The sequence below is a fragment of the Callorhinchus milii genome, unplaced genomic scaffold (genome assembly GCF_018977255.1).
Source record: "Callorhinchus milii isolate IMCB2004 unplaced genomic scaffold, IMCB_Cmil_1.0 Scaffold1, whole genome shotgun sequence".
Classification (NCBI taxonomy): Eukaryota; Metazoa; Chordata; class Chondrichthyes; order Chimaeriformes; family Callorhinchidae; genus Callorhinchus; species Callorhinchus milii.
The window spans coordinates 54,875,268-54,890,317 of record NW_024704742.1 but is presented as its reverse complement, the minus strand read 5'-3'; the positions used below and the strand labels follow the sequence as shown (position 1 = coordinate 54,890,317).

The 15,050-nt window shown below is 39.8% G+C and overlaps 1 protein-coding gene across 2 annotated transcripts in view; it reads right to left on the bottom strand.

Moving 5' to 3' along the window:
• zdhhc2 (zinc finger DHHC-type palmitoyltransferase 2) overlaps positions 1-15,050 on the bottom strand; it is a 51,250-nt gene that overhangs the window by 25,153 nt on the left and 11,047 nt on the right. For both annotated transcript variants that reach the window (XM_042336912.1, XM_042336916.1), the window contains exons 2-4: positions 1,785-1,811; positions 781-875; positions 310-430 (exon numbers count right to left, since the gene is read on the bottom strand). In XM_042336912.1, the coding sequence (XP_042192846.1) occupies positions 310-430; positions 781-875; positions 1,785-1,811 (243 nt within the window). The remainder of the gene's footprint in view (positions 1-309; positions 431-780; positions 876-1,784; positions 1,812-15,050) is intronic.

The following is a 15,050-nucleotide window of genomic DNA, read 5'->3' as shown; positions in this document are numbered from 1 at the left end:
AGTGAGGACAAAGGCTTCAGTTTTCAGACATGTGTGAAGTTGTGCACTTATGCAATAACATTGTTGATATATGGTTCAAATGTAACTAGTGACTTGCTTGGTATCTATATAAATTAAGCTGAACATGAATCTGGAGCACTTGGAATAAGACCACCAAGAGCCTTCCCTCCTCCAATTCACGGCAAACTCAATTAGGCTTAGAGTAGATTAACAAGTGACCTTTAACATCCTTTAGCTACTTTCTAATACTTTATTGGACCTGACTTTGTACTGAAATTGACATTACTTGTGTAGCTGGTAAACATTTACCTCCAGATAAGGTTCTTGTGTAGATGGGCAATTCCTTGGCCATCCGTCTCAGGACTTCCTGCTGACCTTCGCCTCGATCTTCCCGTTCTATCTGCTCTCTGTCTGTGTACGACAGATGAAACTGTGGAAAATTTAATTCAATGATATTGTCAAATATATTGAACAATGCAATAAATATACTTTGCGAGCGACTCCACTGGTTTAATAAGTTGACTGTGACGTACGCTGGGCATAATCTTTATCTTCTTGAGTTAATACTTAACACCAGGAGCCTAATATCCTCATTGACTCAATTCAGATATTTCATTACCAGGTACGTCAACTTGTCGTCAACTCAGCTCCTTATAGTAAGCCCGCTTACTTTCACCCCTCACCCTCCAGAGGCCAGACTGAAGATTAACATGGGGCAAATTAATTTCACCAAGGTAGAAACGAGTTCATGCACACAGATTGCTCACTGCTCCTACTTACCTCTTTACTTGGATTCAATGGCTTTGTGAAGATGGTTTTCCAATACGACCACACAAACATGATGAAAAGCAGATGATAAACTACAAGGCATACAACTAGAAGATAAGAGATCATAACTGTAGAAATTACAACAACCACAATTTTACATTTACATAGCTCCTGTCATGTCAGGAGGACATCTCAAAGCACTTTACTGAACTCACAAGATGCCTGACTTGAGAGTTGAGTGAAAGAGAAGTGACCAAAAAACACAGTTGAAACGGTCTTAAAAAAAAAAACCTATATATTTCAGATTTCTGTTTTAATATAATGATATACAAGGTTTGTCGGTTTTAATTTATAGTCAATTACAGGTTCACTTCTGTTCAGCAATGAGAGCTTCTAATGCTATAATTATGCTGGGACTGAAATGATACAGTAATTTGGTGTATGATATGTTGATATGGTAATTGGATTTACATACTAAGGATAAAAATATATTAAGGAGGTCTTTTTCGCCCTCCAGATTTATATTGTCCACTGCTAAAGGTGTTCATTCATGCTGAAATGTAGTTCCACAGGTACCAGATTGGCACCCTTCAGTTTCTTTTAAGATCACAAAATTGGTTCAGATAAAGAAGGCCCTTTCACCCATCTGATCTCATTCCTCCAGAATACCCACCCAACCATCGTCCCATCACAGCATCAAGCTGCCCAAAATACTTCTTTGATGTGTGACCTTAGCAATGGGATCCTGTTGGAAACTGATCCTTCACTCTAGCAAGTGATTAGTAGAAAGAACTCGGGATAATTTATCCCTCCCTTGCACAAGCACTCCTGAGGCCAATTTTAGTTTTCATATTGTTGCCCCAGAAGGGATCATCTGACTCAACACAGAGCAAGGATCAAACCTGGAACTGCTTTGTTGTCTGATTCAGCCACACACTGGGGGAAATGTTTATTAACGAAGAGCTATAAACAGTGCTGTATTATTAAACCCAACATGCTTGAGAATAGCTACCTACCTTTCTCTCCAACATTTTTCATTGAAACTGTGACAAAAAAGAAAAAGCCCAGTTAAAAACAATACAAAGATTATGGTTTGCGCACAACATTTTGTTTTTTTAATTTTTTATTGACTAGTAATGTTTATTAGGTTGTTATACAATCCTAAAAGATCATATGTAATATTGTAACCTTTACAAATTAATGAGTAAAGAGACCGAGACTATCCTCCAGGGGTGTGGGGGGGAGGGGTTAATAAGTAGGGTTATCTTGGACCTGAGCTGGCTCAAGGGTGACATGCTTGACAATGAAATGTCAGAATCATGTCACCCTTCTATGATGGTTTTGGTAATCGGTGGTAAATGGAGTCCTGTAGCATAGTGGTTAGCACGTACATCTCGCAAATGAGAGGATCTCGGTTCGATTCCTGGGCAGGATAAAACTTAAGGCAAGTTTCCTTACTCTACCTGCCTGTTTACCTAGCATTAAATAGGAACCCAGTTGTTAGTCGATTGGCGGATCGTTTTCCTGGGGCATCCCTCCAAAAAGAATTTAAAAAATTTGGTCATTCAATCCACGACTGTTTGTGGGACACTCCTGTGCCACATTTGGCCCTCAAAATACAGTCAATTCACTTCACAATATATTCCGTGAAGTGCTTTGAGATGTCTCAACAACCTTATAAGACAGTATATGAAATGCAAGGATTATTATTATTATTATGGTTCTGAGCAAGGTAGGTCCTCAGTATTCCAGGGCATGCTGATGCCAGACTAGCCAGTCTGTCTCGTTGGCAGGATTTGAGGGGGCAAACTAGTCATTAAGGGCAAGCATTCTTCCCACTCAGCTCTGGAGACTCTACGAACCCAAACCCTAAGAGGTAGGTTGGTCCTGGTTAACAACTACAATGGCAAGCTGTGTAGTTTTACAACAGCCACTAGGTTAAACTGATCAGACTCCAGCAGTACCCCAACACAGTCTGGGGTCCCCAATCTGTACCTAGTACTCTCAGGAATTAGGTAAACAGGGTGTATCCTTCCAGGGAGAGAGTGTGCATTCCATTATAGTTAAGAACATTTCCATGTGTAGGTGACATATTTTTGTGGAACTTTCAGTCCGTGTTGAATATCCTTAAGCATGTGTCAAGACAACCGGCTGGCCAAAATCAAAGTGACAGATTTGATGGTTTCAATCTTCCAGTACTGTAACAGTTTGGTTAATGGCCTCACACATTCAATGCTTGGGGACTACAATGATTAACACAAACGCTTTTATTTAAAGAAATCCTGCAATATATTGAGAAGTGAATTTTTCACAGCAACTTTTTTTAATATCTCATAAGGCATTTGCAACAAATGTACATTTCTTGCCCTGAAAATATAAAACAAAGAATCTGAGAGCTTTTCAGAGCCATAAATGACTTATTTAAACGCTTTGAGACACTACTGGCAATGAAGGCTGCATATAAATGCAGTTGTTTTCTCAAACTACAGAATTTCTGAACTGAAACACTGGTTCTTCAAGGTTCAAACAGATTGTGGAGTATCCCTAAGTCCCTGCAATTCATTGATACTGAAACATTACATCCATCTGTGCAAATCCTAGAAGTATTCAACAGCACACTTTCTCGAATTGCTGTCTACAGTACTAATAATATTCTCTCACTTCTATTCCTTTACTTCAAGTGAACCGTCCTTTGGGAAAAAAAGTAAATTCACATCTACACTATAGAGGGGCTCCTCTTTGGTCAGACTGAGACCTGTAATAATTATCACATAATAAGAGCAATTCTTCACTCTATTGTTTCTTGAAGGTTTCAAGGGTTATGTAAGCACTGATGGTAACTTGGTCTCTTTCTGAACTCTGATACTTTTGAAACTGCATGTAGGACTACACATTTTGAAAGTGCTCACAGCACTATAAGCACAGGCACAGCTCACAAGTAATATAAGCACACATAGTAAAATCATAATAAAATGATAGTAAAATCCTGTGAAACACTTTGAGACAGTTTGATGATGTAATAAGGTGCAATATCAAATATAATGATTATTATTATTATTATTTGGTTATTATAATCCAGTTAAGTATGTCGAGACACTAGCTAGACATATAGCAGGGTACTGTATAAATGTAAGTTGTTGTTGTACAATGCAATTTTTTGGGGGTCAGCTGCGTGTCTGACACATGCTGTAACCCATCACCATGCTTAAGAGTATCCAAACCAAGCTGAGAGTTCCACCCATCCCACCTATAAATGGAGATTCACAGGATATTTGTTGGAATTGGAACTCTCTCCATGGAGGGCTATATCTTCCTTACCTAATTCCAGAAAGTATTAGGCCCAGATTGGCAAGAGCTAAGGCTGTGCTTCGGGGAACTGCTGGAGTCTAACCAGTTAAAAGAGCACTGTCTGGCAAGCTTTCCCGCTGCATGTCTAGCCAGGACCACCCCACCCATTAGGGATTTAGCTTGCAGGGTTAACGGGTGTTGAGTGAGAAGAGTTACCGTCCCCAGTGACTGGTCTGTGCTGCCAATTGAGGGCAAGGATTGTCGGATCACATTTAAGTGTTAAGACAGCAAGAAAGATGTTAATTCAATTCATAGATCATTATGAGTTTCATTTATGACTTCAGCTCAGAGTTTCTCTTTGCCCTTTCCTTGATGCCATACTTACTCTTGGCTGACTGCATCCCTCTTATGAGGCAGCCAAAATTGGGGTGGTGTCATACGAAGAATCATTGGACTGTGGCCTGTATCACACTGATTCACACTATGAAATGGAGCTGGAGCATCAATGCATAATAACACCATTAACCATTGCTAGCTTTTAGAAAGGAACTATAGTAAATACATGTTTTTGTGTCGACATCAAAGACTCCACTTGCATTCATTTCCCCCTCCCCCTTCTCCCTTGCCCAATATTCAACTCCATCACTATGCAGGATTTTGAGACTCTATCCTACATAAAGAATGTTAGATGAATGCAACCTGTTGCTGGATATGAGTTAATAATAATTCTTATATTTGATATAGTGCCTTTCACATAGGGAGGACATCTCAAAATGCTTCACAGGATATGCTTGAAAGTGTAGTGACTGTATTTTGTATGTGAGGTGTAGCTTTCACCTTGCTTCTTCTTTACCTGTCTTTAATACCCAATTTGTAAAAAAAACCTATGATTTTGACTGATTTAAACAGCCTTAAATTTTCCTTTCCCTTCCTGGTTCTCTGAAAGGGAATTCAAAATAATTAAATTAATAATCTGAATTAAGTAATTCAAATTAATTAAATTAATTATCTGATTGAAGTACTCCAATATTGAAAGGAATTGACAGATGAGAGATAGTGGGCGACCGTTCCCTCTGGTAGAGAGATCTATTACAACATAGTACAAATTTATATTTCAATAGTGCCTTTCATACAGGGAGAACATCTGATGGTGCTAGATAGTCCAGGTTTGCACCTAAACTTGGAGAAGGGGCCAGGGGGTTGGGGAGGGGCAAGGGAGGGGAGGTAATGAGTGGGAGTGGGGAGATGTCCCAAAAAATCGTGAGGTGGACCTTGAAGGAGATGAAGGAGGTGAGGAAATGGGTAAACAAATGGGACTTTGGGATGAAGTTCCAGAGGGTGGGGGTAGATATGCTGAAAGCCTGATCGCCGATGGTATGGCGGTGACGTGAAGTAGACTGGTCAGAGAGAGCGACAGTGTTTGTAGAATGTTGCTGATGTAGGGTGGACAAGACTAACCCAGCTCGGATGCCAAGACACTATTGATAAGCTCCTTGGCCCATTTCTCAATGTGAAAGGCGCTATGCAAATGCAAGTTTGTATTGTGTTGTACTCAGTAATGGGTATTATAGGCACATACAGCCTAGCTCAATCCTGACTACACCTGACAACCACTGTCATATTTTCCAATAGGAATTAACTCTTGTTGATTTTTGCTCTATCCTTCTTCCATAACCCAGCATGCCCAGGACAATTCCAGCACCCTTGCTGCTATTCTGTTAAGTTTCAAGGCGCACTGGCTTTATCACTTGAGCTATTGGTGGAAATAACAAATATTTTATAATAGATTATTGAAAAAAGACAAAAGTCTATGCACATTTGCCTAAATAAAACGCAGCTCATTTCTAATCAATTGCAAATTGTATAAAGTGCTTATAATAAGATAATTTATATTATTGTTTTGTATGCTTCAAAAAGTTTGTTTTTACATGAAAGGCACTACATAAACTTATCAGCTACACAACAACTTGCATTTATATAGCACCCATCACGCAGGGTAGCATCCCAGTGAGCTTGACAGTGGCAGAGCGCAACTTTGAGGGGAGGGGGAGGTGATCATAGGCACGGTCGAAAATGAAGGTCTTCAGGCGCGACCTGAAGATGGGGAAGGAAGGGGTCAGGCGGAGAGATAGAGGAAGTGTTGCACACAGCATGCATAAAAGCCCAGTCCTGTGCACCAGCTATTCAATACTGCAGTACTGTAGAAATGGGGAGTTATATCGCTCTCCACCATAGCATGGGGTTAAAATAATTAAATTGTTGTCCCTGGAGAAGGTTCAAGATGATTAAGATATAATTTAAATCTCAACTAAAGTCTGCATGTCCTGCACTAAACACAACTGTCAGAAACAGACAAATAGAATCGTGTTACAATTGGTTTAACACAATAAAGGTGAATGTTAGTAAATTTTTCGAGCAGTGAGAGAGAAAAATGGAAAAATTCAGGAGGGAGAGGGGGGAAGGATGTGTCACTCCGACCACATTTGAACATCCTATAGCTGCCAAGGACCCAGTAGTACCGACACGGTGACCTTCTATCTTCTTATATAAGAGAGTAGTTTGTGTCAATCTAGAAGTAGAAATAATTCTGCTTGTGATTGTCTAACTGCCAGCTGCCTACAGGACTACTGGGTAGAAATTCTACCTGGGTTTAGATTGACTCTATTTTCTTACCATTTAACCATAACCAGAATTTGGCAAATTCGTGAATTCTGCTTGATTTTAAAGTCCGTTTTCTGTAAATTATCTTAACAATTCTGAAACTGTTTTTCTGTAAGTTAGTTGAAAACTAACAGAAAACTCGCTTCAAAGTTAAGACGCATTTAAGAATTTGCCAAATAATGGATTCTACTAAGTGTTACGTAAATAGAATATATTTAGACCCAGGTAGAATTTGTCTGAAAGTGATTTTTGGGCTAAGCCTACATACATAGAATTACATGGAACGTTACAGCATGGAAACAGGCCATTTGGCCCATCTAGTCTGCATCAATATTTATTCTTCACATCTCATCCAAAGGATATCACCTCCTATAATACAATGCCTATTTTTCAGCTAAAGTATTTCTATTTCTCATGCTGACTCACATGCTCACTCACCTTGTCTGAGTGACACATTTCCAATTATAGTCACAGATAGTTAATTGTTGCAGGAAACCACTAGGATTGAGAACTATTATCATTAACAATCTTGCAGAGAGGAGACTTTCATCTCGTCAATGTGGGCTGCATTCAAACAAATGCCTAAGACAGAAAGGCTTGTTTCAAATCATTTCTCTCACAAGTGTCATAGAACAGTGCATCAATTCAATCTTTACTTGTCCCAATCTATTTTTATCTATTCTGAAGAGACAGGCTGATGTGCATCCCTGGATGATTTGCTTTTCAAAGCTCCATGTAAATGAGCCCCCATGATGCCGTTTCACCCTTCAGTTTGCTGGTCACCCTCTGTGTGCAATATCTTCACTCCAGTGTATTTATTTTTAACATCAAGCCTTGCTCGGCTTTGTGGTCATGCCACAAATGTTTTCTTTGTCACTGTTCTGCTTATGATTCATTGAGAGTTGTCCATGCATTTCAGAAGGCCACATTTTGACATGTAACACATAAACATAAGACACTGCAACAAGGACAACAACTTGCATTTATTTAGCGCCCTTCACATAGGATAACATCTCAGAGCGGTTAAATAGACCCCGGGCGTAATCATGCAAAATGGAAGAGTATCCCTCAATTGTTTTAAACTACTCACTTCCTTACAGATTATTTACATCTTAGCTAAAGAATAAAGTGAGCTGCGTGAGGAAGCTTGGAGAGCAGACCAGGTAAAAGAAAGATTGCAGATATTTCAGTAAAATTTAACTGGGTGTCAGGGAGGCCTGGAAGCAGGATGCCAGGTATAGTCATCAAAAGGTGCTGTGTGTTGTTATGATCGTTGTGCTGAACATCTCCTCATAGCTGTGTAAATCATATAATTAACAGATGCAGCGAGCACTTCTATTCTTATTAGCTGCATTGCTTCCACTGAAGGTGGTGGTCAGGTGGTAGAGATAGCACCAATTCTCTAGGATCAAATCTATCTCAGGACCTTATGATGCACATTAAGACCTTCCTGTGACTATCTACTGGCACACGTCCAATCCTTTCTGCTGGCCACCATTAGAGAGAAGACATGCATGGACAGATTTACTTGCTACATACACAGGGTTCTCCCTCATTCAAAACCATGGAGAATCACCACATGGTTTCAGGATACTGGTGGTGTGTGTCGACACTACATTAGTTTCCGCATTGGCACAATGCAATAACAACAACATGCATTTACACAGCACCATAGCATCTCAGAGCACTGTACAATGGCCGAGCTGGGGAGAAAACAACAATAATAACAACTTGCATTTATAAAGCCCCCCCCTCACGCAGGGCAGCGTTCCAGAGAGCTCAGACAGGCAAAAAGGGAGCAAAGTGGAGGGACTGAAGCAAGGAGTTCCAGAGGTTCAGTGGATTGTGTTCAAGATCCTCATTCTCACCTTCGAAACACGGTCTCACCCTGCCCTACTTCTGTGACCTCCTTCAACCGTACTGACCCACTGCTCCGTTTGCTTCATGCCCCTGCCCTCTCAGCCCCACTATAGGTGGGTGGGATTTCAGAAGATCTGCCTAGTCCTGCTCTCTGCAACACCATTCCAGTTACTCTCTAACTTACTCGCTCCCTCACTCCCTGGTTCAAAGTTTAGTGACAAAGACAGCAGATTGTTACATTTTATAGACATTGATTATTGACAATTCTTTGTATAGTCGTTATACTGTAGTCATGGCACAAGATCGTTTTTTTAATATCTTATGACAGAACTCTTTGACTGTGATTTCAATAATCTTCCCCCTTCAGTTCCCACCCCCAGCTCAGCTGCCCAGGTATCAGTGTCAAAAACATCCGCTCAATGTGAAACACACTATAGAAATATAAATTGTCATTGTAATGAGATTGCCTCATTACAACCAGACGCTGACAAAGGTTAATAAATTTACTAACAAAGAGAAAATGTGTGTTTTCTGTCAACTGTCAATACATTTAAGTCACTAAATTCCAAAATCTACAGCAAATTGTTACTATTTTACAGACACTGATTATTGATAGTTCTTTGTGTAGTTTTTAAAATGTATTCATGGCACAAGACTGGATTTTTAATATCTTGTGACCAAGGTTTTGTCTCAGAGCTATTCTACATTGCTATACCCGCTTATACAATTCTTGGAGATGTAAAGGCAAATTGTACATAAAAATGTCTATATGTCTCTAGAACAGACAATAAAACAAACGTCAAACATTGCTTCAGGGCTGATTGTGTAGGAGCTCAGTTAGTTGAGCAATGGGTTTGAGACAAACAGGCTCTTTGAGGTTGATCCGTGACATCCTTTTGAAGGTCATACCATGAGTAAGTATCATGTCTAAATAAAAGTCTTCTGGTATGAAAGAAGTAAGTGAGCTAAGGAAATATTGCTTGTCAAAGATGTGCAGTAATCACTGTTGATAGCTCACCAGCCAGTCAAACTTTCAAAAGTTTGCTAATTATTTAACAAGTTTTACACTACTTTTTCAGACTGACAGAAATGACAAACTGTATTTCTAACTGTTGGATTTGGTGTCTCTGGAGTGACACCATTGATTTGCTCCTCCCTCCCTCCCCATCCTCTCGAGTGCATATCAAAGCTCATCGTATGAACAGATAAATTCTTGAAATCAAATGGTTATCTGCAAAACAGAAAAGCTGTAGCTGTACAAGCCTCACAAAGAATTTGGATGATGTCAATGCACAATTGGTTGCAGGAGTCAGCTTGGCTCAGTTGGTAGCTCATTTACCTCTGAATCAAAAGGGTGTGGTTTGAATCTACACATTGGCCCTTTGAATGCACTTGGTCTGGACTCTAGAATGACACTCCAGGGCAGTGCTGGAGGGGGTGGGGGGGCTGCATTTGTTGGAGGTGCCGTCCTTTAGATGAGGCATTAAACTAAGAGAGACATTGTCTTTCATAATTTCTAAGATGAGACATTAACCATCTAACTGTTCAAGTGGACATTAAAGATCCAATGGCACCATTTGAAAAGAGAAGGGAGTTTCTCCTGGTTCCACAATCCCTTGTTTGTGGGATATTGTTGTGTACAAATTAGTTGCAGTGTTCACCTAGACTTTTATTACAGTGACTACACTTCACAGTAAGTCTTTTGAGATGTCTTGACAAAGTTTTAAGGTGCTACATCAAATGCAATGATTATTATTTATTATTTTCATTAGCCTTGCGTGGTATTCAGCCTTTGTCACACCCACAAATCTGATATCTTACATAAATGTACATTTGTCATTTTTGGGTCATCTGGTGTCTGAAAAATGTGGAAACCCATCATCACGTTTATGAGAATCCAAACCAGACAAAGAGTTCCACATAAGTACACCACCTAGACATGGAAATTTCTGTGTGGAATGGAATGCACTCTCTCTCGCTGGAGGGATACATCCTGCTTACCTAATTCCGAGGAGTATAGTGTAGGCACAGGTTGGCAAGAACCGAGGCTTGAGGACTACACAATGTACATTAGGGTACTGCTGGAGTTTAAACAGCTAAAACCACATAGCTTGCTATTGCTAGTAAAAGCACTGTCTGGTAAGCTTCCCACTGCTGTCCAGATAGACAAGCAGGAGCTACTTGTTCAGGCTTTTGCTTGCAGGGATAATGAAAGTATTATGTCCCTCCAAGTCCTGCCAATGAGCCGGATCGGCTGGTCTGTCATCAGCAATGCGCTGGAGTACTGCAGAATTGCCTGGCTCAAAACTAGACTACCAAGACCTCACAGAGAAATTGCTCAGTGCATGTCATCCTGGGGCCAGTTCAGCTCTAAGGAGTCCTCGCGCCCCCTCTCCCCCCCAACCCCACCACCAAGGAGGGTATAGCACATTTCATGTCTTCTAGACGTCTTGTGGAAGGTGAATTCAGCACATTCTGCAAAGTTAGCAAATTAAGCAGGACGAGGTGATAAAGACCAAAAGGGCAAAAGGCCAAGGGGCCCCTGGTCTTAAATATATGATGTCATAAAGTTAGTAACGGATGCTCGTGATTGGCATTGTCTAAGTAGATGAGCAGATGTCTGGTATCGGTACCGCATCCTGAAGTCGTGTCTGGAATCAGTTCTGGGGTCAGATAACGTTTAGCAGCATCAGCATTTTTGTTATTCTTTAAGATGTCCTTTTCCTATATGTACCTTGTAAAAGACACAGTGATTGTCTTCTAAAAACAGACACCCGGTCACGAGGCAGACTATGTCGTAATGTAACCAGTTTAGAGGGTCCCCTCGTGATTATTGATTGACGCACAGTTCAATAAGATTTTGTATAAAGGTGAGGTGCTCGCTCCCATTTAGTGTGTAGTGTTGGGAGCAGCACACGAGCAGTTGTTGCCTTAATACTACACCCCACATATGTGAAAATAAAGCTTGTTGATTGAATGCCGTACTGACTCCATTGTTGTGCTTCAGGTCATCAAGAGCAATCGCATATCGTAATTGGGTTCAACAGTCTCAAAGCACTTCACAGAATATACTGTAAAGTGAATTGACTGTATATTTGTGGGCGAAACATGGCAGCCAATTGCATACAGCAGTGTCCCACAAGCAGTCATGGATTGAGTGACCAAATTATTATTTTATTTTGAGGGATTATTATCAGGCGTGTGAAGCAAGGAAACTTGCCCAAGGTTTCGCCCAGCCAGGAATCAAACCCAGGTCTCTCCGCTTGTGAGGCGAGTGCTCTAACCATTGAGCTACAGGACTCTAATACATTAAATTATTGTCAATAAGTAATATAAACATTGATAAGTTGATAACATACATTGATAAATTGAATTCAATAAATGATAATTAGTACACCTCAGTAATATGATGAACCCTAAGTAACAAATAAAAGGTGAATGCAATAAAGCTTCTGGGATAAACCACTGCAGAAATAGTCACAAATGGTCAAGAGAAATGCATTAGTTACTAATCCAGTACGTTTATCTTCAATTGTGAAGCCAGTCTATTTGAAAAACCTAATGAACTATCTTGAAAATTAAAACTTGTTAAAGAGCAATCAGGATGAATTCAGTACAACAAATACATTTTATCAGGAAGGAACAGGCTGGATTCTGTTCTCGTAAGGATTATGTGGGGCAGGTTGTAACTTTGTATGAGACTGTGTAACATTATAAGGCCAAGGGGAAACCCACTTATGTTATGCGTCAATTATTTCTGTAAAACGTTTGACCTAATACCTCATGAAGCACTCAAGACTGTAAGGAAACGTTTGTTATCTAATCAATGATGAAATATTGTACACAATTTGGATGTTAAATGATTGTTTCCTTTATTATAGTTCAACAGTCAATAGTTATACAGAGTATTAAACCACTGTCACAAGATGCAACAATGGTAGCAACCAAGCTTCAGAGAATAAACTAGTGATCCCTGGGAGAGCAGCAGGCAGTTGTCAGTCAGTCTTTGTCGGATCTGCATTTTGCCGACACTGGCTAAAACTACCTTTATTTATACCCAGAAATCTGACCTCTATGTGCCGAGAGCTTATTTGTTCAATTATCAAGTTTGTTTGTCCAATTATCTAAGATTACAATTGACTCAGGGACACCAGTTGTCTTCAGTATTTTTCCACAGAGTTAGCATTTTATTTGAACTCTCCTTACATGATGAAATTGGAAACTGTGAGAATAATGGTCAACATTTTCTTTATTATTCAGAATGGGTATTCTATCTTTAAGATCAATGTAATCCGTTTTGGATTTTATTCATAAAGTGTATTCCAGCTCAATATACCACATCAATCAAGATCTGAATGCACTGGACAGGCGTGGCTTGTTTAATTACTCCTTAAACACATACAGTTTAACACAGTAAACCTCTTATTGCTGCCTCAGCATATATTAAACCACTTCCAGGTAAAACATTTAAATGAATTGGCACTTTAACGCACTGATTTCAGAAACATCTTCACTGTTCCACTGCTTTTGTTACTAGAATAATTAATCAAAGATGAAGGATCTACACCTGATATTTTTAAGCAGTTTGAGTTGAGTACCTTATCCAATAAACAGAAATAGTGACTTAAAGCCTTGTTAAGCCCAGAATGTCAATCGGAGCTCTAGTTAATGAGATAGGTACAAGGTATAAAATATGATTTCAAAACAAATGCATGTTTCAGAGCACCTGATATCTATAGACATCCTATATATTATTAGTCACTGAGGAGTGATTTGCTGGTAACATTTTATTTGCTGTGTCCAAATTGGCTGTCGCATTCACCCACAAAACACACAGTGCAATTTACAGTATAACCCGTGAAGCAATCTGAAACATCCTCCTGGTATGAAAGGCACTGTCCAAAATGTAAGGATTATTATTATTACTATTATTTGTGGTGCTAATGATATTATTAATCGCAAGAACCTTCCACCACCCCTTCCTATCTTTTATTTTGTATGATATGATTTTGTTTCTTTAATCACATTCATAGTGCTTTGAGTCAAGATTCTTCTGACACAGCAACCTTCCCTGGTGACGTGTAGATGCTGACCTGTGTGCAGGTTATATATGTACAGAAGGATCAGCGGTCTAACTCAATAGTTAGGATGATGTTCTGTGCATCCACGCAGCAAGGTGTGAAAAGGAGACGACTTGATCAAGTACAAGATGGTGTTCCAGTGGACTGCAAGTAAGGCCATCCAAACTTTTGATCTTTTTGTGACTGGCACTGAAGTTGTGGATCCTGGATTGGGGCTCTTTAATGCCACTTTCCAACTTATAATAATAATAATCCTTGCATTTGATATAGCGCTTTTCACGTCGGGAGGTCGTCCCAAAGCGCTTCACAGAACACACTGTAAAGTGAATTGACTGTATATTTGTGGGCGAACGCGGCAGCCAATTGCGCACAGCAATGTCCCACAAACAGTCGTAGATTGAAAATGACCAATTTAATTATTGTTTTTGGTTTTTGGAGGGATTATTATTAGGCGTGTGGAGTAAGGAAACTTGCCCAAGGTTTCGCCCTGCCTGGAATTGAACTCAGGTCTCTCGCTTGCAAAGCGAGTGCTCTAACCACTGAGCTACAGGACTCCACGAACTTATCTAATCAATATCCTTTAAAGCGATTCCTGAGATTCTGCTACTAGCAATAACAACAACACAGATCACATTTGTGTACCAGGGTGTAAAACAGGAGGCCAAGTATGTGGCATTCCCAGCATCCTTAGCCAATTTTTCATGCTCCTATTATGCAGAAGGGGAGGGATGATTTTCAGAACATACTGTTATTCTTTATAATAATCCTTACATTCTTTGCATTTGATATAGCACCTTATCACCTTGTAGCGATGACGCAAAGCACTTGCTGTTAATGTATTTTGGGTATTTTGCAGGCAGTTTGTAGCTAATTTGTGAACAGTAATGTCCCGCGAACAGCCCAGGAAGTGAAAAAACAATTTTATCTGGGGGATTGTCAGGCAGGATACCAGGAGAAACTCCCTTCTCTTCTTGAATTGTGTCATGGGATCATTAACATTTATCTGAACAGGAAAACCGGATCTGGGATTAATGTCTGATCTGAAGGATGGCACCTCCAACAATGTATGTAGCACACCCCAGACCTGCACTGCAGTGCTATCTTAGACTGTGAACTCAGAGTTCTGAATCTACAATCAGGAACGAGAGAGTTACCAATTGAGCCAGGTTGAAACTCTGTTCAAAAATGCAATAGGATGTGTTTAAGAATACTGCAATTTTAATCCAAATATCTGCTGCATCTTAAACATTTTCAAGATTATTTAAATATTTATAACAGATAATGCAAAATAGTGGTAGCAAACGGGTCATTGTATCCTCTTCAGTCTGTACATGACCAGCCTCTTTATGTCTCCGCTTGCACCACTTCTGTGCATCAGATGGAAAATCAGTA